General features: G+C 40.0%; 1 protein-coding gene across 2 annotated transcripts in view; it reads right to left on the bottom strand.

The window, feature by feature from the left end:
* Nucleotides 1–26,261, bottom strand: part of GK5 (glycerol kinase 5) — an 81,239-nt gene extending 54,978 nt beyond the window's left edge. Inside the window, exons 1-5 of one of the 2 annotated variants that reach the window (XM_070375034.1) lie at nucleotides 25,723–26,030; nucleotides 14,153–14,246; nucleotides 12,459–12,534; nucleotides 9,296–9,443; nucleotides 5,935–6,064 (exon numbers count right to left, since the gene is read on the bottom strand). In XM_070375034.1, the coding sequence (XP_070231135.1) occupies nucleotides 5,935–5,945 (11 nt within the window). In that variant the 5' untranslated portion in view covers nucleotides 5,946–6,064; nucleotides 9,296–9,443; nucleotides 12,459–12,534; nucleotides 14,153–14,246; nucleotides 25,723–26,030. The other variant, XM_005888765.2, reaches the window with a different exon arrangement.
* Nucleotides 26,262–26,507: the final 246 nt, after the last annotated feature.

Below are 26,507 nucleotides of genomic sequence, written 5' to 3'. Positions count from 1 at the left end.
GTCCCAACACTCATGGAACTTCTTTCATGAGAGAGATATAATTTTTAAAAAATGTTAATAAGTAAATAAAGTTTTTAGATATGAAGTGATTTTAGATATGAAAATTTTTAGTGATGAACAATATGAAGAAAATATAATGGTCAAGTTATAGGGAGGTATTAGGTTGGTGCAAAACTTAACTGCGGTTTTTGCCATTTGATATTGGAATACATTCTACATAAATGTGGTTATGTTATGTATCATTTTTATGTGCATTTCTCACTTTTTTTTTTGCTAATGACTTATCACTTTCTGTTTATTTTATATTTATTTTAGACTAGTGAAACGCTGTTAGACAAAAAGGAAATTCTAGAGATTTTCTTGAGTTCAAAATGGGTCGTGTAAAGCAGTGGAGACAACTCACAACATCAACAACGCACTTGGCCCAGAAACTGCTAAAGACTGTACCATGCAGCGGTGGTTCAGGAAGTTTTGCAAAGGAGACGAGAGCCCTGAAGATGCAGGGCATAGAGGCTGGCCATTGGAAGTTGACAACAGACCAACTGAGAGCAATCTTCGAAGCTGAGCCTTGTACAACTACATGAGAAGCTGCCAAAGAACTCAATGTCGACCTTTCTAAGGTTGTTCAGCATTTGAAACAAATTTGAAAGGTGAAAAAGCTCAGTAAGTGGGTGTCTTGTGAGCTGAAAAAAAAAAATCATCCTTTTGAAGTGTCATCTTTTCTTATTCTATGCAACAACAACGAACTATTTCTCTATCGGATTGTGACGTATGATGCAAAGGGGATTGTATATGTCAACTGGCTATGACCAGCTCAGTGGCTGGACCAAGAAGCTCCAAAGAACTTCCCATAGCCAAATCAAACTTGCACCAAACAAAGGTCACGGTCACTGTTTAGTGGTCTTCTGCCCGTATGAACCACTACAGCTTTCCACGTCCCGGAGAAACCATTACATCTGCGAAAGATGTTCAACAAATCAATGAGATGCACCAAAAATTACAACGCCTGCAGACAGGACTGGTCAACAGAAAGGACCAGCGGCACACTGTACCACCAACACTTCAAAAGTTGAACAAACTGGGCTTCATAGTCATCTGAATATTCAGCCTTCATATTCACCTGATTTCTTGCCAACAGACTACCACTTCTTCAAGCACCTCGATAACTTTTTGCAGAAAAAACACTCCCATGACCAGCAGGAAGCAGAAAATGCTTTCCAAGAGTTGGTCGAATCCCAAAGCACAGCTTTTTATGCTGTAGGAATAAACAAACTTACTTCTCATTGGCAAATAAGTGTTGACTACAATGATTCCTATTTTGATTAATGTGTTTGAGCCTAGTTATAATGATTTAAAATTCACAGTCCGAAACCATAATTACATTTGCACCAACCTAATAAAACAGTCAGGGAAGGTTCCTTAGAAATGCTCTTTGAGGTGAGGTCCAAGTGAAAAGAAAGGTAATTTCTTGGGTAAGATGGCTTCAGGCAGGGGGAGGAGCAGGTACAAAGCCTGCAGCTAGCAAAGTGTTCAAGAAACATCAGCAGGCTGATGCGGTTGTAGCACATGTAGTAATAACTCATGTTTCAACATTCACTCAGCAGTGACTTAGGTTTGCCTTCACTCTATCCGTGGAGAAATGGAGGGAAAGCAGAAAAGGAAATATTGTAAACGAATTGCTCGAGCCCTCTCTAACACAGTATACTATTCTGTGGCTCTAAATATATTTTGTATCATAAATAATTAGTGAGAACCATTAACATAAGTAGCAAGTGCCACAATAAAAGGTGTATGTGGTGCTGGAGGAACATAGAGCAATTTCAATACTTGCATCACCAGAGTATAAATTCCTAGAGAGCTGCTGTTCTGATTCGTCTTTATACTCAATTCAGTAGTCAGCCCAATGCTTTACTTTCAAGGAGCCAGTTACTGAGTGAACTGCGACGCAACGACTCATGGTTTATACTACTAATTGGCACACACCCTGGTCCGAGGTTAGTTGGTAGAAGCTCCCCTGAGAGACACAGTGATGGGAGAAAGAAAACAACTCGGGATTTTTTTTTTTTTAGAACAATCAAAATGGAAGAGATAGTTACAGTTGTTTTAGAAAACAGGCTAACCACAAACACTGATCAAATATAATGAAAAAATGTTTAACTTGAAGCATATGAAGAAAACAAGGACTGAGGAAAAAAAAAAAAAAGGTAACAAATGAGTTTCCTGGCATCTGAAGGGGGGAAAATGAGGAGGAAAAAATAAAAAGAATGTTCAGAGTTTTAGACTTCCTAACATCAGTTCTAAGGAAAACAACGTTTCTATGGCCACAACAACAGAATGCACTATGGACATAGGAGGGAAAAACAGTGAGCTGTGAAGAGGACGAGGTGCTGGCTGTGAGTGGAATGGACAACAGGTGGTTCCACAGGGTCAAACCTGCCTCTCTTTTTCTCTCAAAAATGAAGAAGTGCTTCATGTTGGCTCAGGGCTGGGCCCGTTCCTATGCTGTGTCTCAGCTGTTTGTTGGGGAGGTGTAGAACCTGCCAGCATTATACGTCACCATGGCTCATGGGAACCAGGGAACAGAATAAAACTCCATTATTTTAAGGAATTATAAAAGATGCAGGATGTGGCAGAGGGAGAGGGTGGGATGATTTGGGAGAATGGCATTGAAACATGTATAATATCATATATGAAACGAACTGCCAGTCCGGGTTCGATGCATGATACTGGTTGCTGGGGGCTGGTGCACTGGGATGACCCAGAGGGATGGCACGGGGAGGGAGGAGGGAGGGGGGTTCAGGATGGGGAACACGTGTACACCTGTGGCGGATTCATGTTGATGTATGGCAAAACCAATACAATATTGTAAAGTAATTAGCCTCCAATTAAAATAAATAAATTTATATTAAAAAATATTTTGTAAGATGAAAGATGAGGATTGAATTTCATTGAAATAAATATATCATGATATTTCAAAAACAAAACCAAAAATGCAGGAAGCCTTATGTGTCTGGGTTTTGCAGGAAAATATCCAGTGATTCAGTTCCCATGAAGCTTTCAAAACTCATAAAAGAATACAGATATCTCACAAAAAGACAGCAAAGAAGAAAATCCACAGTTAACTGCTTTAGGAAAACAGTACAACAGCAACCCCAGTAAGGGAAATGAACTGTCTTGGAATCTGATTCTATTTCTCCTAAAAGTGAGGCAGTATGGTTCTACTGCTGCATAAAATCTTTGCCTCCAACGAGGGTAAACTTGCTGCCACAAATGACCTTGCTTTGCAGCTTCTGATGAAAGCAATCTCGGTGGTCAATAACCCAACTTCCAAATCCAACTAAACGTGACACTTGCAATTAGCCATCCCTAGGAACACTCTCCTGCCGCCACTTCCACACCATCTACTTCGCCAGTTTGCCTAGGTCCTGAATTGCCAGCACTGACATTCTGATTCCCTTTAAATTGGGGGGTCGGTGGGACTTCCCTGGTGTTCCAGGGGTTAAGACTCCACATTTCCACTGCAGGGGGCCTGGGTTTGATCCCTGGTCCTAGAACTAATATCCTGCATGCCACTCAGTGTGTCCAAAAATAAATTAAAAAATCAGTTGGGGGGTTGGGAAGCGGGGAGAAACTCTGTACAAATCCTCAGCCTTTGTCTCTTCTATCCATATAATCTTTACCAGAGAACACACGTAATTCTTCACACTTCATCTACATCAGTGGTTCTCAACTGGGAGTTCTCTATCTCCCAGGCACATGTGGTAACATGTGGAAACATTTTTAGTTGGGAAACTTAGGAAGCGGGGTGCTAATGGTATCTAATGGGTAGAGGCCAGGGAGGCTGCTAAACACCCTACGATGCCCAGGATGTCCCCCAAGAACAAAGAAGTATCTGGCCTAAAATGGCAACAGTACCACTAGTTAGAAACACTGATCCCCACAGAAGACTTGAATTCACTTACTCCTTCATCTGACTCACGTACTAACTTGTGTCCAAGACACTAGGCGGAGAGTCGGGGTAAGGAGGAGGGTATGGGGCAACTGCAGATGCGGGCATCAACCTGTAATGCAGATTATGCTCTGAAAGGAAGAGTATCCGGAGGAAATGCACCACCTGTCTGGGGGAAATTCACATCCCAAATCGAACACTTTATCGTGTTTCCTCCTGCTCACCCTCATCACCACCTAACTCATTCCTTCTCTTATACTCTCTACAATTTCTGTCATGTCCTCCCAAAGATCAAAAGCAGTAATACTGGAAAATATTTTTAATTAAACAATTTTTTCCTGAAGTATATGTGACTTGCAATATTATATTAGTTTCAGATAGATAACACATTAATTCAATATTTTTATAGAATAAAATCCATAGAAAGATATTATCAAATATGGTCTCTATACCCTGTGCTGCACATAACATCCTTGTAACTTGGTATTTTTTAACTGGTATTTTGTAACTCTTAATCTCCTTCACCTATTTTTGGCTGAACCCTCACACCTCTCCCCTCTGGTAACCACTAGTTTATTCTCTGTATTGGTGAGCCAGTTTCTATCTAGTTACACTGGTTCATTTGTTTGCATATTTGATTCATTTGTTCTGCATAGTAAGTGAAAACGCAGGACTTGTCTTTCTCTAACTTATTTCACCAAGCAGAATAGATAATATTGTATAATTTTACGTAAACAGTTCTCTATATATATTTGCTGTTTTTCAGTCACTAAGCTGTGTCCACCTCTTTGCGACCCCATGGAGTACAGCATGCCAGGTTCCTCTGTCCTCCACTCTCCTGGAGTTTGCTCAAATTCATGTTTATTGAGTCAGTATTATCTAGCCATCTCACCCTCTGCCGCCCCCTTCTCCTTTTGCCTTCAATCTTTCTCAGCATCAGAGTCTTTTCCAATGAGTCAGCATTTCACATCAGGTGGCCAAAGGACTGGCGCTTCAGCTTTGGAATTAGTCCTTCCAATAAATATTCAAAGTTGATTGATATATTATAACTTATTTATCCTTACATCTGTTAACGGACATGTAGGGTGCTTCCATGTCTTGGCCACTGTAAATAATGCTGCCATAAGCACTGAGGTGACTATCTTTTCAAATCAATGTTTTCATTAGATAAATACCCAGGAGTGGGACTGCTTGTCGTCGTTGTTCCATCGCTAAGTTGTGTCCCACTCTTTGTGACCCCATGGACTGTAGCCCACCAGGCTTCTCCATCCATGGGAAATCCTAAGCAAGAATATATTGGAAGTGGTTGCCATTTCTTTCTCCAGGGGATATTCCCAGCCCAGGGATTGAACCCACATCTCCTGCTTGGCACGCGGATTATTTACCACTGTACTATCTGGGAAGTCTGCTGAATCATATGGTAGTTCTTAATTTTTTTTTAGTTCTTAATTTTTAAAGAACTTCCATACTGATTTCCATAGTGGCTGCACCAATTTACATTCTCACCAACAGTACACAAGGGTTCCCAACATTTGTTACTTTTTATCTTTTTGATAACAGTCATTCTAATACATGTGAAGTGACATCTTGTGATTCGGAATTGCATTTCCCTGATAAGTGATGTTGAGCATCTTTTCATGTATGTTTGCCATCTGTATGTCTTCTTTAGAAAAATGTCTGTTAAGATTTTCTGCCCATTTTTAAATTGGATTGGCTATTTTTTTCATATTGTGGTGTATGAAGTGAAATGAAAATTACTCAGTCGTGTCAGACTCTTTACGACCCCATGGACTATACAGTCCATGGAATTTCCCAGGCAAGAATATACTGGAGTGGGTAGCCATTACCTTCTCCAGGGGATCTTCCCAAGCCAGGGATCAAACCCAGGTCTCCCACATTGCAGGCAGATTCTTTACCGTCTGAACCACCAGCAAATATATTGTGTTGTATGAGTTCTTTTTACATTTTGGATATTAAACCCTTACCAGACTATCATTTGCAACTATCTTCTCCCATTTGGTGGGTTCCTTGTTTCGTGATGGTTTCCTTCACTGTGCAAAAGCTTTTGAGTTTGATTAGCTCCCATTTGTTTATTTTTCCTTTTTTGCCCCTCGCCTGAAGAAACAGAACCAAAGAAACAAAGCCTTAACCAGTGTCAAAGAGTGAACTGCCTATGTTTTCTTCCAGTTTTATGATTTTAGGCCTTTCATTTACATCTTTAATTCATTTTGAGTTAATTTTTGTAAATGGGGTGAGAAAATGTTCTAACTTCATTCTTTTATGTGTATCTGTCTAGCTTTCCCAACAGCACTTATTGAAGTCTCTTTTAAAAAAATTATATATTTTTGCCTCCTTTACTATAGATTAACTGACCACGTGTGCATGGGTTTATTTCTGGGCTCTTTATTCTACATGTCTGTTTTTGTGCTGGTACCACATTGCTTTGATTACTTTAGCCTTGTAGTATAGTCTGAGGTCAGAGACCATGACCTGCAACTTTGTTCTTTATGCTCACGACTACTTTACTATTCAGGGTCTTTTTTGGTTTCATACAAATTTTAGGATTATTTGTTTTAGTTCTGTGAAAAATGTCATAGGTATTTTGATAGGGACTGCATTAGATCTGTAGACTGTTTTGGGTGGTATGGGTATTTTAATAGTATTAATTCTTCTAACTCACAAACATGAGATATTTTTCCATTTATTTCTATTGTCTTCAATTTCCTTCATCAATGTCTTATAGGTTTCAGAGTACAGATCTTTCACTTTCTTCATTAAATTTATTCCTAGATATTTTATTCTTTTTGACTTGATTATAAATTGAATTTTTTTTATTAGTGTATAGAAATGCAACAAATTTCTGTACATTAATGTGGTATTCTGAAACTTCACTGAATTCATTTATTAGTTCAAACAGGTTTTTTCTTTTTTTTGGTGGAGTCCAAGATTTTCCTTTATATAGTATTATATCATCTGCAAACAGTGGTAGTTTAACTTCTTTCCTTCCAATTTATATGCCTTTTATTTCTTTTTCTTGTCTGATTGCTGTGGCTAGGACTTCCAATACTATATTAAATAGAAATGGCAAGAGTGGGCATCCTCATCTGTTCCTGATCTTAGAGGAAATGCTTTCAGCTTTTCACCACTGAGTATGATGCCAGGTGTTGATTTGTCCCACGGCCTTTATTATGGTGATGTTCCTTCCTTCTATACCAACTTTGTTTAGAGCTTTTATCATGAATGCATATTGAGTTCTGCCAAATGCTTATTCTGAATCTATTGAGACGATCATGTGATTTTTATCCTTGATTTTGTTAATCGTGTTAATTGATTTGCAGATATTAAACCACCTTTGCATTCCTAGAATAAATTCTACTTGATCATGATGTATGATTTTTTTATATATATATTGCTGATTTGGTTTGCTCATATTTTGTTGTAGGTTCTTGCATCTATTGTATCAGAGATATTGGCCTGTAATTTTTTTTATAGTATCTTTATCTGATTTTGGTATCAGAGTACTGCTGGCCTCACAGGATGAGGTGAGAAGTGTTCTCTCCTCTTTAATTTTTTAAAACTGTTTGTTTGAGAAGGCTACAGATATTAACTCTTCTAAAAATTTTGGTAGAATTGCCCTGTGAAGTCATCTAGTCCCAGACTTTTGTTAGTTAGGAGTCCTTTGCTGATTCAATACTAATAAACAATCTATTCAGATTTTCTATTTACTCCTGACGTAGTCTTGGAAAACTGTGTTTCTAGGAATTTATTCACTTACTCTAGGTTATCCAGTTTGTTGGCATATTACTGTTTGCTGTATTCTCTTATGATTGTATTTCTGTTATATTAGGTGTAATTTCTTTCTCATTTCTTATTTTCTTTACATTTGAGCACTCTTTTGATTTATAAGTCTGGCTAAAGTTCATCAATTTTGTTTATCTTTTCAAAAACTACAGCTCTTGGTTTATCTTTTCTATTTTTTTTTTTGGTCTCTATTCTATTTCCACTCTGATCTTTATTATTTTCTTCTTTCTACTGACTTTGTGCTCTGTTCTTTTTTGTTGCTTTAGATGGAAAGTTAGGTTATTTATTTGATTTTTCTTGTTTCTTGAAGGAGGCTTCTATCACTCTAAATTTCCCTGTTAGAATCATTTTTGCTGTGTCCTGTAGATTTTAGAAGGTTGTATTTCTACATTTTTCATTCATCCCAAGGTATTTTTTAAATTTCTTCTTTCTTTATTGACCCAATGGCTTTTGAGTAGTGTGTTTTCAGTCTCCACTTGTTTGTATTTTTACCAGTTTTATTCATGCAATTGATTTCTAGTTTCTTATTGTTGTGGTCAGAAAAGAGGCTGGACTTAATTTCAATCTTCTTAAATTTACTGAGATTTTTCTTGTGGCCTAGCATGTGATCTATCCTGGAGAATGTTCCATATGCCCTTGAGAATGGGTACTGTGCTATTTTTGAATGGAATGTTCTATAGATATTTATTAAGTCCATCTGGCCTAATATGTCATTTAAGCCCATTGTTTCCTTATTGGTTTTTGTCTGATCTATTCATTAATGTGACTGGGGTATTCAAGTTCTCTATTATTATTTTATTACTGTCAATTTCTCCCTTTATGTCTATTAATATTTACTTTATATATTTAGGTGCTCCTGTGTTGGGTGTATATATATTAACAAGTCTAATATCCTCCTCTTAGATTGAGAATCCTCCCTTTATCATTATTTAATGCCCTAAATAATGTCTTGGTATATATTTTGTTTTAAAGTCTATTTTGTCTGATATGAATACTGTTATCCCAGCTTTCCATTTCCACTCGCATGAAACATCTTTTTCTAAGCTCTTCACTCTCAGTGTGTCTTAAGCTCTGAAGTAAATCTTGGACTGCAAGGAGATCCAACCAGTCCATTCTGAAGGAGATCAGCCCTGGGATTTCCTTGGAAGGAATGATGCTAAAGCTCAAACTCCAGTACTTTGGCCACCTCATGCGAAGAGTTGACTCATTGGAAAAGACTCTGATGCTAGGAGGGATTGGGGGCAGGAGGAGAAGGGGACGACAGAGAATGAGATGGCTGGATGGCATCACTGACTTGATGGACGTGAGTCTGAGTGAACTCCGGGAGTTGGTGATGGACAGGGAGGCCTGGCATGCTGCGATTCATGGGGTCGCAAAGAGTCGGACACAACTGAGCGACTGAACTGAACTGAACTGAACTGAATTAAATCTTGTTTAGGTTGCATATACATGGATCTTGTTTTTTCATCCAGTCAGGTACCCTATGTCTTTTGATTGGAGTATTTAGTCTATTTAAATTAGAAGGGATAATTAATAGGCACATACCTTTTGCCATTTCGTTACATGTCTTCTGGTTGTTTTGTAGTTCTTTGCTCTTGTCTTCTTTTTCTAATCTCTTCTCTTTTGGTTTGATACTTTTTAAAAATTATGTTTGGGTTCCTTTGCTTTTGTGTATCTATTGGAGAACTTTGATCTGCAATTACCACAAGGTTTATATATATATATATCAATCTGTAAATATATCTACTTGTTTTAGAATGACTTCCCTGGTGACTCAGATGGTAAAGCATTTGCTTACAATGTGGGAGACCCGGGTTCAATCCCTGGGTTGGGAAGATCCCCTGGAGAAGGAAATGGCAACCCACTCCAGTACTCTTGCCTGGAAAATCCCATGGATGGAGGAACCTGGTAGGCTAGAGTCCATGGGGTCGCAAAGAGTCGGACAGGACTGAGTGGCTTCACTTTTCACTTTCTTTAGAATGATAGTCATTTAAGTTCAAACACATTCTAAAAGCTCTACTTTTTTTTTTTAACTAACCACCCCACAACATTTTATGTTTTGGTGTTATATTTTATATTTTCATGAGTATCCATTAAGTGTTCCCTCGTGGCTCAGATGGTAAAGATCTGCCTGCAATGCAGAAGAACTGGGTTTGATCCCTGGGTCAGGAAGATCCCCTGGAGAAGAGAATGGCTACTCACTCCAGTATTCTTACCTGGAGAATTCCATGGAGAGAGGAGCCTGACGGGGTACAGTCCATGGGGTCACAAAGAGCTGGACACTACTGAGTGACTAACATTTTCACGTTAACTGTTTATTGCAGTTATAGTTGATTAATATTTAACTTTGCAATTTTGTTTTTTAACCTTCACTGCTGCTTATTTAAGTGGCTCATCAACTGCCTTTACAGTATATTTACATATGTCAGTGATCGCACAGAGTCAGACACGACTGAAGTGACTTAGCAGTACCTATCCCAGGCTTAAAGACATGTCCTTGTGTGGGAGCATCCCTGTGCAATCTGCATGTACCCAGTTTTTGGTGAGAGACCTGGACCTGAAGTGAGCAGTAACTGTGTCTTCATTTGGGGTGCATGGAAAGCTGTCATCTTAGCAGGGCATAGAATTGGAATAGGAATGGTTAGAAGTGGAGCCAGATGTGAGCTGGGGCCTCTCCCAAGCTTAGGGCAGGCCCACAAGCAAACGGGTTAGAGCTGTAAATCTGAGCTAGTGCCTCTTCTCTCCAGTGTGACGGTGGTTTCTCCTTTGGCCAGAGGCATGGTTGAGGCCCAAGGGGCTGGAATCTTAAATTTGAGCTAACTCAACTTCTCCCTGGCACAGTGGTTATTTGTACTTGGTTGGTAGCAGTGCTGGAACAGGCAAGGCTGGAGCAGCAACCCAGTGCAGGTTGGGATGTGTGCTGGAGCAGTCCTGGCAGGGTAACCCGAGACCATGAGGTGTTTTCAATCTGCTTCTGCACTGGGACTGGAAGCAGGTGAGTCTGTGGCATGCTCTTCAAGTCTGGAGTCTCGGTTTCTATAGCTCTCTGATAAGCCCTGCTGCTGCTGCTGCTGCTAAGTCGCTTCAGTCATGTCCGACTCTGTGCAACCCTATAGACGGCAGCCCACCAGGCTCCCCCGTCCCTGGGATTCTCCAGGCAAGAATATTGGAGTGGGTTGCCATTTCCTCCTCCAATGCATTAAAGTGAAAAGTGAAAGTGAAGTCGCTCAGTCACGTCCGACTCTTAGCGACCCCATGGACTGCAGCCTACCAGGCTCCTCCATCCATGGGATTTTCCAGGCAAGAGTCCTGGAATGGGGTGCCATTGCCTTCTCCAAGCCCTACTGGTTTTCAAACCAAGCAGGCCTGTATTCTTGGTTCTGGACCTTAGGGTTAGGGTGCCCAATATGGTAAACCCCTTGTTTCTTAGGGATGATGCACAAGCCTGTATCCCCCTCCTCTTCTGGGTCACCCACTAGGAGTGTAGATCCTGATTAGATTGCTTCTCCTTCCTTCCTCCCAGACTCCAAATGGTCCCTCCTTTAATAACCTTGGTTATAGAAGAGCCTTTCTGATAGTCTTCAGAGTGTTTTCAAAAAGTACTCAATAAGTAGTTATAGTTTTGATATGTTTACTCAGGGAGGTGGGCTCAAGGTCTACCTGTTTCACCATCCTAATCCCATACAATCAAATATTAAAAAATTTCCACTTCTTTCTCTTTCCTAACACTGAATTAAAGGTAAAGTTCTTGTGAATTCAGCTTGATCATCTTTCTTAGACTTACCCTTACCCCTTACATCCACCACTTTTCGTCCCCACTGCCCCAAGCTCAAGATGCCTTTTAGAGTCTAGAGCTCTGTAACAAAGAAATATTTTACAATGATTTTGTTGTTTTTCTTAAAAAAAAAAAAAAAAAAGAAATACATGTTGAAGGCAATATAGGAGTGGTGGAAAGAGTATATTCTCTGGAACCAAAAAGATAATTTGGAATTTTAGCTTGATTTATTAACGAGTGACTATGAATAATGTAGTTATTTCTCTGCTGCTGCTGTTCCTAAGTCGCTTCCGTCGTGTCCGACTCTGTGCGACCCCAGAGACAGCAGCCCACCAGCCTCCCCATCCCTGGGATTCTCCAGGCAAGAACACTGGAGTGGGGTGCCATTGCCTTCTCCAGTTATTTCTCTGAGCTTCAGTTTATTTCTTTGTAAAATAGATGTAACCACTAACAGGTTTGTTTGTAAGGATACTGAAACCTGAAGAAATATCATAAGTATTCACTGTATGGTATCCATTATACTATTATAATCGTGTTTAATTCATACATACCTCATATGTTGTAAGTATTTAAAATTAAATTTGAAATAGACTAAAATAGAAATCATATCATAGTCTTGTGTATCCAAAATTTGTCAGGTTCTCCTCAATCTTTTTAGGTATAAGCTAATTTTTTAGAACTTCAATCCTCACTTAATCTGAATTTTAATGAAAGCAATAGTCTTTTTACTACTATTACTTTATATAAGTTAAGCCTAATTGACATGCAGGGAACTTATGTAATAAGCCAGAAAGTAAACCCAATTTCTTTTCTCTTAATCAAGCAACACCTCTTTCTTCACAAACTTTAAAACTCCCCAAACAGGTTTCAAAGCAATGTGTTCACTGTGGCATGAACCCAGTGATAAGAGTTCTTATCACACAATGCACTTACTTGTCCCATGTGATAAAAGTTGCTCTCTGTGTTGAAATGCCAAGACCAACAATTTGATTTGTTTCTATTCCTGCAGCTAAAAATAAAGATAGATAAAACACATTTAAAAACCTAGGAAGTTTATCTTTATAATATTATCATATGGAAAAGAAATTACTTAATATAATCTATAAGAAAAGCAACTTGGTTCAGCATTTTAATAACACAATTGGAGCTAATAAATAAAACATTACTAGGATGATTTTGTAGTGTTTTTTTTTTTTTTACTTAAAGAGAAAAGAAGTTATAATCTAATAATAATAAAATGTACTTTTTGCTTTAAAAATTAGAAAGAAAACAAACACCACTTAAAGTAAGTTAGATGGTATTTACTTCTTGATAACACTAAAAATGAGAATCTTCATTTAAGCAACGATCAGCTATAACAGAAGCTGGTTGATGGCAACAAAAGAAACCCTCATGGAAAGTAGCATAAATACTGAAGCACAGATCTTATTTACTACACAAACTCATGCTAGGATGCAAATAGAAACATGGATTTTGCAAAGTCCAAATTTCTGGAAATACAGCAGCTCACATGTTTCTGTGACATTCTTTTAAAAAAGCAATTTGTCCCACTGAACAAATTAGGGACAGCTTCAATTTGAGCTGTGCTCAATTTAAGGATGACACACCACCTCCTGTACAGTACTCCTTCCTAGTCTGATCATAAGGAAATAACAAGACAATCCCCAAACACAGGATAGTCTATTAAACAGATCTGTACTTTTGAAAATTGTCAGTGACATGAGGTACGTGGTCTATATTAAAGGAGACTAGACTGACTACTAAAGGCAATGCCTCATCTTTGTTGGATTCTGGATTGGAAAAAAAAAAATTATTCAAGACTGAGATAAGAGAGGAATAATGAGGATCAAGTATTAGAAAATATCACTGGGTTAATGTTAAATTTTCTGTGTGATGTTTACGTATGAGAATACTCCTTATCTTTGGAGATAATGCTTAAGTATTTAAAGATGACAGGTTATTAAATCATAACCAACTCTCCCCTCGGGCAGCTAATTTGAGTCTAGGAGAAAGCACACAGGTATTCTTCCAACTTTTTAAAAATAGGTTTTGAAATATTTCAAACCAGAAAAGTTAGGAGAAGCAATTCAGTCAGAGAAATGAAGTGAAAGACCTTTTTGAAATTACAAGTCCTCTTTCGTCATGTTCTTAAAGAAGGCTGTACTGAGACTGTTCTTAAAGAGCTAAGATTCCAGACCCTGGCTGCAGCCAAGAGAACACTTGCCCTAAGAGGTCGAACAGAAAAAAAAAAAAAAAAAATTATTTTACAATAAAGATAAGGCAGCTGTAAACTCCTGAGAGCAGGAACTGAGCTTTGAAACTTTGTTTACAACCCTCTGGTATTTGTACAAAACAGGAAATGGAATGGGCACTGGCTACAACCTGGAATAAATAGTAAGGTGAGCCTTTAATACTGCAGCTCAAAAAGACTTGAAGCAGAGGAGAGAGTTGCTGCTACCCTCCCTTGACAAAGTGGGTTCACTACAAACCACAAATGTCCTTCCTCCCCAAACTACTGGGAACCTGTGACTCCAATAAAATATTGTATGTATAATTCAGGAAACCCACAAAATTCTTATTATATACAAAATACATGTTACCATCTCTACTTTCATAAATCCAATTACCTTTGACAGATTCCTTTATTACAGCAACAAACTGAAGCCAGAGAACATCAGGATCAATTTCAACCCAGCCAGGCTGAGGATAAAGACTTTCTACCTATTAAGGAAAAGAGAAAATTCAGTAAAAACAAATCAGAACAAGTCAATAGCATATAGGCCTTAAGGGCACCAGTTAAAATAATTAAAAACAAGATTTTATTTATTATCTAATGTTAAGATGGAAAAAATATGAAATAAAAAAGGATGATACACCAAAATAGCAGTTTTATTCAGTTCATGAAATTTACAGAAGATTTTATCTTTATTTCCCAGGCTTTCTACAATGAAAATCCATTATTTCTGTAATTTAAAAAAATGTCAAACTTTAAAAAGAAAAAAAAAACACCTGGACAGGATGCATGGAGAAGCTATTTGTAACCTCCAAAACGTATATGGTGGCATACCAGACCAGCTGACATGCCTTTTGAGCAACCTATATGCAGGTCAGGAAGCAACAGTTAGAACTGGACATGGAACAACAGACTGGTTCCAAATAGGAAAAGGAGTACATCAAGGCTGTATGCTGTCACCCTGCTTATTTAACTTCTATGCAGAGTACATCATGAGAAACGCTGGGCTGGAAGAAGCACAAGCTGGAATCAAGATTGCCGGGAGAAATATCAATAACCTCAGATATGCAGATGACACCACCCTTATGGCAGAAAGTGAAGAGGAACTCAAAAGCCTCTTGATGAAAGTGAAAGTGGAGAGAGAAAAAGTTGGCTTAAAGTTCAACATTCAGAAAATGAAGATCATGGCATCTGGTCCCATCACTTCATGGGAAATAGATGTGGAAACAGTGGAAACAGTGTCAGACTTTATTTTTCTGGGCTCCAAAATCACTGCAGATGGTGACTGCAGCCATGAAATTAAAAGACACTTACTCCTTGGAAGGAAAGTTATGACCAACCTAGACAGCATATTCAAAAGCAGAGACATTACTTTGCCAACAAAGGCCCGTCTAGTCAAGGCTATGGTTTTTCCTGTGGTCATGTATGGATGTGAGAGTTGGACTGTGAAGAAGGCTGAGCACCGAAGAATTGATGCTTCTGAATTGTAGTGTTGGAGAAGACTCTTGAGAGTCCCTTGGACTGCAAGGAGATCCAACCAGTCCATTCTGAAGGAGATCAGTCCTGGGGTTTCCTTGAAGGAATGATGCTAAAGCTGAAACTCCAGTACTTTAGCCACCTCATGCGAAGAGCTGACTCATTGGAAAAGACCCTGATGCTAGGAGGGATTGGGGGCAGGAGGAGAAGGGGACGACGGAGGATGAGATGGCTGGATGGCATCACTGACTCCATGGACGTGAGTCTGAGTGAACTCCGGGAGTTGGTGATGGACAGGGAGGCCTGGCGTGCTGCAATTCATGGGGTCACAAAGAGTCGGACACGACTGAGCGACTGAACTGAACTGAACTGAGACAGGGAAAGAAGATAAGAATTAGAATACCACCAAAGTGGTAGTGAGTTTCCCATTTTTCTTCTGGTATCACCTGGCCTAGACTCAAGGCAGCCTGAAAACCCAGAAGCAGGTACCAAGGTGTACTGGAAAAGCCAGGAGAACATTTGTTAACACTCAGAGAGGAACAGAACAAATCTCTCACTTTTCTTTTTTATCCACCATCTCCATCCTTTTATATGCTGGCTATCTCACAGTGGCAGCTACAGCAGTATCCACAAGCACCCCAAATACTGAGGGAGGTAAAACTTCCTCTCTCAGAACAGGTGCTGGAGACCCACCAGGGTAAAGTGATCCCCCTATGGCTTTTTCCTCTTTGTGTCCTTCTGATGCCTAGCCTTGGATGTGGGCATAGGAAGTGCCCTGCAGAATGGGATAGTGAAAGGTCCAGCTTCAGGTAAGAGGAACCAAATGAGGAGGCTCAGGGAACCAGAAAGTCCCAGGAAGATCTCAGAGAGGGAAGAGCTTGGGAAAGCTATTCCAGAAAGATGTGGATGAACTCCCAGGCTCTCCTGGAAGCTGCACATGTATGAACACACTCCTAGACAGCATTTTGTTGTTTAGTCACTAAGTGTCCAATTCTTTTGCAACCCCATGGGCTTGAAGTCCCGGGCTTCCCAAGTGGCGCTAGGGGTAAAGAACCTGCCTGTCAATGCAGGAGACTTAAGAGATGCAGGTTCATCCAGGCCAGAATACTGGAGTGGGTATAAGAAAAAAAAAAAAAGAAGAAGAAAAAAAAAAGAGATGCAGGTTCAATCCCTGCATCGGGAAGATCCCCAGAGGAGGAAATGGCAACCCACCCCAGTGTTCCTGCCTGGGAAATCCCATGGACAGGGGAGCCTGGCCGGCTACAGTCCATAGGGTTGCAAGAGTCAGAGAGGACTGAAGCAACTTAGCACATGTGGACTGTAGCCGGCCAGGCTCCTCTGTCCATGGGATTTCCCAGGCAGGAACACTGGAGTGGGTTGTCATTTATTTCTCCAGGATCTTCCCAACCCAGTGTTCAAACCTGCGTCTCCTGCATTGGAAGGCAGATTCTTTACCACTGAGCTACCAAGGAAGCCCTCCTAGACAGCATAGCAAAGATGCTAAAAGCAGAACTTTAAAAAAAACAAAACAAAAACAGATCACTGCCCAGGTCCTGAGGCTTCCTAGATGGTGCAGCTGGTAAAGAATTTGCCTGCCAATGCAGGAGACACAAGAGATATGGGTTTAATCCCTGGGTGGGGAAGATGACAACCCACTCCAGTATTCTTGCTTGGAGAATCCCATGGACAGACGAGCCTGGCGGTCTACAATCCATGGGGTCGCAAACTCAGATGTAACTGAGCACTCCCAGGTCCCAGACTGAACTCTAGGTGGCACATACTACACAGGACAGATCTAAATAGCACTTCCAAGATCTTAAAAACAGAATTAACATTGAAATCAAAATCCAAGGAAGGCTGGTCAGACTGTGTAGCCTGAACACAGCTGCATTACCTGCCTATTAAAGAAAAATATCAACATTTGTCATAGGCCTTATACAAGACTTCAGAGGTTTATAACATGATATTTGAAATGTCCAGGATACAATCCAAAACTACAAGGTACATTAAGAATCAGAAAAATTTCAGCTCATATAGCAAAAGATAATAGATACCAGTATCAACATAACAGATAATTTTGACAAAGATTTTAAAGCAACTATTATAAAAATGCTCCAAGAAGTAAGGGTGAATTCTTTTGAAACAAATAGGAATGTAGAAAGTTTTAGCAAAGAAATAAAAAACATAAGGAAAAACAAAAATCTTACCATTTCAAAATTTAAAATACAATAATTAAGTGGGGGAAATGGAGAGATGCTGGTCAAAGGATACACACTTTCAGTTATAAGATGAATAAGGTCTAGGGACTTAATGTGCAGTATGGTAACTAGAGTTAATGTATTATACACTCAAAATTTGCTAAGAGATTAGTTAAGTGTTCTCAACACACACACACAGAGATACAAATGATAACCTTGTGAGATGAAGAGTGGTTTAATTAACATTAATTATGTTATTTCATTAACAATATATATGTATGCCAAAAGATCAATTTGCACACCTTAAATACATACAACTTTTGTCAACTTACCTTAATAAAATTGGAAAAAATTAATTAGAAAAAGAAAATGATTGAAACACATACTGGATCAGCTCCATGGTAGAATGGAGATAACAGAAGAAAGTCAATAAGCTTAAAGACAGATCAATAGAAATTCTCTAATCTGAACAACAGAAAAAAAAAAAGAAGAAGAAAACCTCAGGGATCTGTGGGACAGAGAAAATGGTCTAATATTGATGTCAGCAGAGGCCCTAAAGAAGAAATTAAAGACTTCAGTGCCTAAACAAATTACTTAAGGGAAGTAATAGTGCTAAGAATTCCCAAGCCCAGTAAAAGATTTAAAATCTATATATTCAGGAAGCTTAGAAAATCCCTACCAGGATAAGTCCAAAGCAGTTCACAGCCAGGTCCAACATAATTCAAATGCTAAGAACTGAAAGCAAAACAAAACAAAACTGAAAGCAACCAGCCAGAATAAATACACAGAATAATAATTCAAATGACTGTGGACTTCTCATCAGAACAAAGGCCAGGCCTGAAGAAGTGGCTCGACATTTTTAGAGTGCAAAAAACTTTCATCTACAATTCCATATCAAAATCCTAGGATTTTTAATAGATATAGATACGATCATTCTAAACTTTACATGGAAAGATAAAAGACTAAAAAAGCCAAAACAATACTGAAAAAGAATAAAATTGGAGGAATCACACTACACAATTTGAAGACTTACTCTAAAGCCATAGTAATCAAAATAGTGTAATTATAAAAACAGACAAATAAATCACAGAGCACAAGAGAATCCAGAAGTAGACCCACACGAATATGGCTAGTTGATTTCTGACAAATATACAAGGCAATTCAATGGAGAAAAATAGCTTTTTCAACAGAGTTGGAATAGACATCCATATGCAAAAAAAAATTAACCTCATTCTTAAAAAACCTCACTTCTTACACAAAAAACTAACTCAAAATGGATCCCAGATGTAAATGTAAAACTGTAAAATGCTTATAGGAAATCACAGCAAAAAATCTTTGTGACTTGGGATTAGGTGAAGAGTTCTTAGACATGACACCAAAAGTATGATTAATAAAACAAGAAAAATTGATAAAGTGAGCTTCATCAGAATTAAAAATGTGTGCTCTGCCAAAGAAATTGTTAAGAAAATGAAAAAGCCAAGTACAGACTAGTTGAAAATATCTGAAAATCAACACAGGATTTATATCCAGAATATATTAAAAAAAAAAAAACAACAACAGTTAGAAAACAATTCAATTAAAAAATGGCCAAAAAACTTGAACTAGCACTTTATCAAAGAGTACATATGGATAGAAAATATGCACATGGAAATATTCAACATCATTAGGTAAATGCAATCAAAACCACAGCAAGATAACACTACTTGCTAACAAATATAATAAATAAATACTAACAATATCAAGTGTTGATGAAAAACAGAATTCACAGACATTGCTGGTGGGAATGCAAAATGATAAGAATCACTCTGGAAAAGTTTGGCAATTTCTTGTTAAGTTAAATATTCACTTACCATGTGATACAACAATCCCACTCCTAGGTATTTATCCCAGAGAAATGAAAACTTATACTCACATTAAAATCTGTACACAAATGTTTACAGCTGTTCTATTCAAGATCACCAGAAACTGAAAACAATGCAAATATACTTCAACAGGTGAATGAATGTGGTATATTCATATAATGGATTACTGCTCAGAAATAAAAAGGAATGAATTACTGATACACACAATATATATGAATCTCAAAGGCATTACGCTGAAAAAAAGTCAGTCTTCATAGGTTACTTACTATATTTTTCCACTTACAAGATATTTTCAGAAGGACAGAAAAAAAAAAAAAAACCCATAGTCATACAAAACAGATCAGTGGTTTTCAGAGATTAGGTGTGGGAGGAAAGTGACTATAAATGGCTTGTACAAGGGTTTTTTGGTTACTTCCAACATGTACTAAAACTCACAGAAGCTGTTCACCAAATAAGTCTCATCTTACTCTGCTAATTTAAAAAATAAGATAAAAAAGAATCTTTGGCTTCAGGTTAAAACAATGGCTTGAACATAAGTGTTTTATTTCCAATTTCTCTCAAGACTGCCATTAAACTAAAACCATGAAAAAAGGTTTATGCAGAAAGACAAGAAGAGAGCTAGGAAGCTCAGACCAGGTTTTAATAATTGTCTTGAACACTCTCAGTGAGTGGGTAGGTGGTACACGGCTAAGAATGGAGGAGACAACTGCACACCTCACTACCCACTCAGATTATACATCTCTGTTCAACCCCTGGCAGAATCTCAGGTAGAACTCTGAAAATTAGAGATACCTCAGAAGACTGGGATGCCAGATGCTGCTGAACAGAGGGATTCACTCTTTATAAGGACCCTCACACTCCTTGTGCAGTCAGATCCACACTGCCCCTCCCTAACACAGCAGAAAGTACGAGATTTACTCTCTGGAGGAGCTGAACCAGAGGCATTCTTTACTTGCAAATACTAGATATAGCTGAGAAAAGTAAGACATGGTACTGAAAATATGAATGGATAACCAACCAAAGATCATCATTTAAGGAAAACCTCTAACACATAAGAAAAGGTCAAAATAAACAAAAAAAGGAACTGGGAGAAAACACTGACAATGTGGGGAGCATGAGGGTGACACAGAGATGACACGAAAAAAGAATCTATATTGCCAATCAATCAGTATTATTCCCCAGTGAGCCCACTGGAAATAAACAGATTTAACAAAATCTATTCCCCTTCTGTAGGGACTCCCCAGGTGGTAAGTCAATCCTAAAGGAAATCAACCCTGAATATTCATTAGAAGGACTGATGCTGAAGCTGATGCTCCAGTACTTTGGCCATCTGATGCAAAGAGCCAACTCACTGGAAAAGACCCTGATGCTGGGAAAGACTGAGGACAGAAGGAGAAGGCGACGACAGAGGATGAGATGGTTGGATGGTATCACTGACTTAATGGACATGAATTTGAGCCAACTCCGGGAAATAGTGAAAGACAGGGAAGACTGGCACGCTGCAGTCCATGAAGTCGCAAAGAGTCGGACATGACTTAGTGACTGAACAACAATTCCCCTTCTATCAATAACATTTCTCTTCTTTCCATGCAAAACTTTCATGACCACACACTGTATGTAACGACTCAACTGCAATAAATACTTCCGCATCCCAAAAAACTCAATATGGCCATCATTGTGTCAAGTCAACAACTTGGACTTGGCAGTGGCACTCCAGGGTCACGTCCCCCCACTTCACCAACCCAGACAGCTCACCATCACCAAATACGTCACAACAGTTTAGAAGATCGAACTGAAATACAAGATCAAGAATATAATCAAAGCTAAGAAGAAAATGTGTTGATTAAAAACAAAAGACAACAACCAGTTCTTTTCAAGAATGTACAGAGGGAACACAGTATTGGCAAGTCCAGTTTTCTTTGGAGTGGTCTTTCTGTCCTGTTCTTCCAACCAAAATGTTATTATTTTCTCACAATGGCATGATGTTCCAATGGGGAACATGATGAACTTTCTTCGCTTTGATAAACTAAAAATAGCAAACATTCACATGTAGGATTTCCAAAGCTCTGAACACTACTCTCATATATAACACCAATATTTAAGAGTTCACAGAAAGATTTTTTTAACTTATTGGGACTTCCCTAGTGATCCAGCAGCTAAGACTCTGTGCTCCCAATGCAGGGGGCCCAGGTTCGATCTTAGGTCAGGGAACTAGATCCCACACGCTGCATGCAACTAAGAGTTCACATGCTGCAACTTAAAAAAAAAAAAAAATCCCGAATATTGCAAGGAAGATTGAGGATCCTCTGTGCTGCAGTTAAGAACAGTACAGTCAAATGAATAAATAAAAATAAATATTAAAAAAGAAAGAAAAAATACAACTTATAGAAAAAGGCTACAAATGTGGGTCTCTGCTATTAAAAAATGAATACCGTAAGAGGTAAAATTAAAATCTTCTGAGAGGCCTCAGTACTAGCCTTCTCAAGTAAAAGTTCCTGTTTGGGATTTCCATGTTAATGAAAATACCAATAAAGCCTATTTTGTTCATATCTCTAAAGAGTGATCTCTTCAGTTTTTCTTTCTCAAGCTACTTATTTGGCTGCTGCTGCTACTAAGTCACTTCAGTCATGTCTGACTCTGTGCGACCCCATATACTGCAGCCCACCAGGCTCTGTCCCTGGGATTCTCCAGGCAAGAACACTGGAGTGGGTTGCCATTTCCTTCTCCAATGCATGAAAGTAAAAAGTGAAAGTGAAGTCGCTCAGTCATGTTGGACTCTTCGAAATCCCATGGACTGCAGCCTTCCAGGCTCCTCTGTCCATGGGATTTTCCAGGCAATAGTACTGGCTGCTGCTACTGTTGCTAAGTTGCTTCAGTCGTGTCCGACTCTGTGCGACCCCATAGACAGCAGCCCACCAGGCTCCCCCGTCCCTGGGATTCTCCAGGCAAGAATACTGGAGTGGGTTGCCATTTCGTTCTCCAATGCATGAAGGTGAAAAATGAAAGTGAAGTCACTCAGTCGTGTCCGACTCTGAGTGACCCCACGGACTGCAGCCTACCCGGCTCCTCCATCCATGGAATTTTCCAGGCAAGAGTACTGGAGTGGGGTGCCATCGCCTTCTCCAAATAGTACTGGCAGTACCAATCAAATCTTATGCTAAGTGTGTGTTTCTATTATATATTCTTTCCAACATAACTTAGCAGAGGTGTGATTTCCTTTTGAGAAAACAAATATAAGTTCTGTGTCTAATCCATAGAGTCCCATGAAGGAAACTGATTTCCTAATATTTTCCTAATATGACTAAATGTAATTCAATTATTTATTCTGTACCCAAGAAATAATAAACTAGGTGCTAAGAAGCTAGATTTAGAAAAGGCTGAGGAACCAGAGATCAAATTGCCAACATCTGTTGGATCATAGAAAAAGCAAGAGAATTCCAGAAAAAAACCTACTTTTGCTTTACTGACTACACCAAAGCCTTTGACTGTGTGGGTCACAACAAACTGTGGAAAATTCTGAAAGAGATGGGAATACCAGACCACCTGACCTGCCTCAATAAAAATCTGTATGCAGGTCAAGAAGCAACAGTTAGGACCAGGCATGGAACAAGAGACTGGTTCCAAATTGGGAAAGGAGTACATCAAGGCTGTATACTGTCACCCTGCTTATTTAACTTATATGCAGAGTACATCATGAGAAACGCTGGGCTGGAGGAAGCACAAGCTGGAATCAAGATTGCCAGGAGAAATATCAATAACCTCAGACACACAGGTGACACCACCCTTATGGCAGAAAGTGAAAAGGAACTAAAGAGCCTATAGATGAAATTGAGAGAGGAGAGTGAAAAAGCTGGCTTAAAACTCAACATTCAAAAAACTAAGATCATGGCATCTGGTCCCATCACTTCATGGCAAAGAGATGGGGAAACAATGGAAACAGTGACAGACTTTCTTCTCTTGGGTTTCAAAATCACTGCAGATGATGACTGTAGCCATGAAATAAAAAGATGCTTGCTCCTCAGAAGAAAAGCTATCATCAACCTTGACAGCATATTAAAAAGCAGAGATATTACTTTGCCGACAAAGGTCCGTCTAGTCAAAGCTATGGTTTTTCCAGTGGTCATATATGGATGTGAGAGTTGGACCATAAAGAAAACTGAGCGCTGAAGAATTGATGCTTTTGAACTGTGGTGTTGGAGAAGACTCTTGAGAGTCCCTTGGACTGCACGGAGATCAAACCAGTCAATCCTACAGGAAATCAGTCCTGAATATTCATTGGAAGGACTGATGCTGAAGCTGAAACTCCAATACCTCCAGCCACCTGATATGAAGAACTGACTCACTGGAAAAGACCTTGATGCTAGGAAAGATTGAAAGCAGGAGGAGAAGGGGACGGCAGAGGATGAGATGGTTGGATGGCCTTACTGACTCAACGGATATGAGTTTGAGCAAGCTCCCGGAGTGTGTGATGGATGGAGAATCCTGGTGTGCAGCAGTCCATTGGGTGCAAAGAGTTGGACACGACTGAGCAACTGAACTGAAGAAGCAACGTAGGCCAAGAAGACCATTTTTGCCAAAGGAATCAAGAAGCAAAGGACCAGTTGCTGTTGGGTTTTTTTCTGATTTCTAATTCATTGTAGACCAACAATTTCAAAGACATAATTAAAACAACTTTATAGGGAAAAAATAACATACAAAGTAAAATCCCAAATGTTTTATTACTACAGTCAACAAATATAAAATGACTTTGCCAAACTGCTACACAAATTTCTAAATCTTAGTTTCTCTCTTTCAACCTCCGCAGACTGTGAACCACGCTTTCAGAAGCACTGGTGCAAACTCCTATCAGTTTGAGAGGCATTGCTTTCTACTTACTCCTTAATTTAAGATACAATACTTCATCCTCGAAGGGCAAGGAATTTTTGTATTTTTATTTACTTACATACCTTTCCAGACACCTTCACCAGTTTTGAGTCTGGGCAAACCATTCTAGTCTCCTGCTACTTAACAGCAATCTTGATTCATCTTTGAGACTCTTACCTCATTAAAAAAAAAAAATAATAATGGTTTCTCCCAAATTATATAGCAACTATGAAATCTGTTATCTTCTTACAATTTTTGCATCCCTTTGGTTCTAAACACTTTAACTCCTTTAAAAAAAAATCACTGCTTAAAACAAAAGTACTTTGTGTCTAGAATTATAAGGGAGACTGTGAAAAGTATCTTTGTTTTCTGATAAAGACATAAAGAGATAAGCAGTACATAGTCGCTGAAGGAGAAAATCCACCTTTCATCTCTCCTTTCAGGTGGGGTTAGGGGTCGGATATGTGGTGGAGAGGTGGGCAGTGTTCATGCACAGGTGAGCAGGTCTCTATTCGGGTCCTAAAACCAGAATGAGGAAGTCCTCAAACCAAAAAAAAAAAATGCTCAAAGCACTCTTTTGGCTGGACCTGCTCCTGGGCAACCCCTGCGGCTGAAAAACACTTCTAAGTGGATGGGAAGAGGTGTAGGAACCAAGCAAATGAGGGAGTCCAGTGTTGCTGGGAATGGATTAGGTAACTAACAGCTTCCGTACCTGTGAAATTACTAACACAAATATGCTGAGGGTCTTCCCCGGTGGGCCAGTGGTTAAGAGTCCACGCTCCCAATGCTAGGGGCCTGGTTGGGGAACTAGATACTGCATGCTGCAAGACTTGGCACAGCCAAATAAACTTTTTTTTTTTTTTTTAAGATGTTGGTATTGGAAAGAAGAGTAAATAAAAACGTCATATGGAATTCCCATTATTTTTTGTTTGCTGGCAACTATAAGAAATCAACACTTCATGGAAACAAGATCAGACGAATACCAATCTGTTAGTTGCCTTACTAGTAACAACTAATGACTTGGGAGGTTTCTCAAACCAGAAAAAGACATTTTCATGAACAAAGATGGAAAGGAGAAAGGTAATGACAACACAGCCTTCAAAACTTGTGCAATCGATACTGGATGCTTGGGGCTAGTGCACTGGGACGACCCAGAGGGATGGTATTGGGAGGGAGGAGGGAGGAGGGTTCAGGATGGGGAACACATGTATACCTGTGTCGGATTCATTTTGATATTTGGCAAAACTAATACAATTATGTAAAGTTTAAAAATAAAATAAAATTAAAAAAAATAAATAAAATAAAATTTCAAAAAAAACCCCAAACTTGTGCAATACTTATATTCCTGGAAATCAGTTGCTCTGCACTTTGAGAAGCAGTTCATGATGACAACTGAATGACAAACATAAAGTTAAATTCCATTAAGTCTTAAAAATCTCAAATGTAAATAAAGACAAGGTTGGAGGTCTATCTAGGAAGTGCAGGAAAAACCAAGCAAATCAAAAAGCACCCTCTCTGGCTGGATACGCGTAGCCAGCCCTGCCCTGCCCTGCCCTGCCACTCACCGCAGTCCCACCCAGGTTAGGCCAGAGAGCCGAATCCTCAGGTGAGCGGAAGCGAGTGAGTGATCGGAGGTCACAATCCGAGCCCCTAATGTCTTCAGCCAGGACCGAAAGAGCGCGCAGGTTTCAGGCTGGCCCGGGGAGAGAATGCAGGGATCTGGCCGGTCCAGGCGCGCCGCTCAGGACCGAGGGCCCGCGGTGCCGCAGGTGGCCGCGTCCAGGCCAGATAGGCGGTCCAGCCCTCTCGCCCCCCAGCGACCAGATCCCGGGTGCCCTGCGCGACCTAGACCCGCTGCCCCGACGCCCGCTCCCCGGTCACCTTCTGCGCGCTGGAGCCGCAGATTCGTGCCGCGCGGTCATAGACGTGGCAGCGAATCATCGAGCTGCCTACGTCCACCCCCAGCACGAAGCCTGCGCGCCGCGAGTCCGACGCGCTCTGCTCCGGGACCGTAGGCTGTTCTGACATCCCGACCCGCACGCCTCTCTCCCGTAGCCGCCAGCAGAGCGGACGCGCTCTAAACTCCCGCACCTCAGTGGCGGAGTGCGCCCCGCCCGGCCGCCGCCCCCGGCCCGCCCCTCCGCGAGATCTGGCACAGACCCCGCCCCTGCCGCGGGCCCCGCCCCGACGCAGTGACGTCACGGCTGCGCAAAGACTCTTTGCAGGATAGCCCGCGGGCCCGGTGCCCGAGCGTGGAGGGTGGAGGTGAGCGGGAAGGTGGTGGGTCCCTGGAGTCCGGGCCACCCGGCTCCGCCCCGTTTTCCAAACACTAGCCTCTCTCAAAGTTACC

The sequence above is a fragment of the Bos mutus genome, chromosome 1, assembly GCF_027580195.1.
Source record: "Bos mutus isolate GX-2022 chromosome 1, NWIPB_WYAK_1.1, whole genome shotgun sequence".
In the NCBI taxonomy this organism is placed as follows: Eukaryota; Metazoa; Chordata; class Mammalia; order Artiodactyla; family Bovidae; genus Bos; species Bos mutus.
This window is presented reverse-complemented; position numbering and strand designations above follow the sequence as displayed.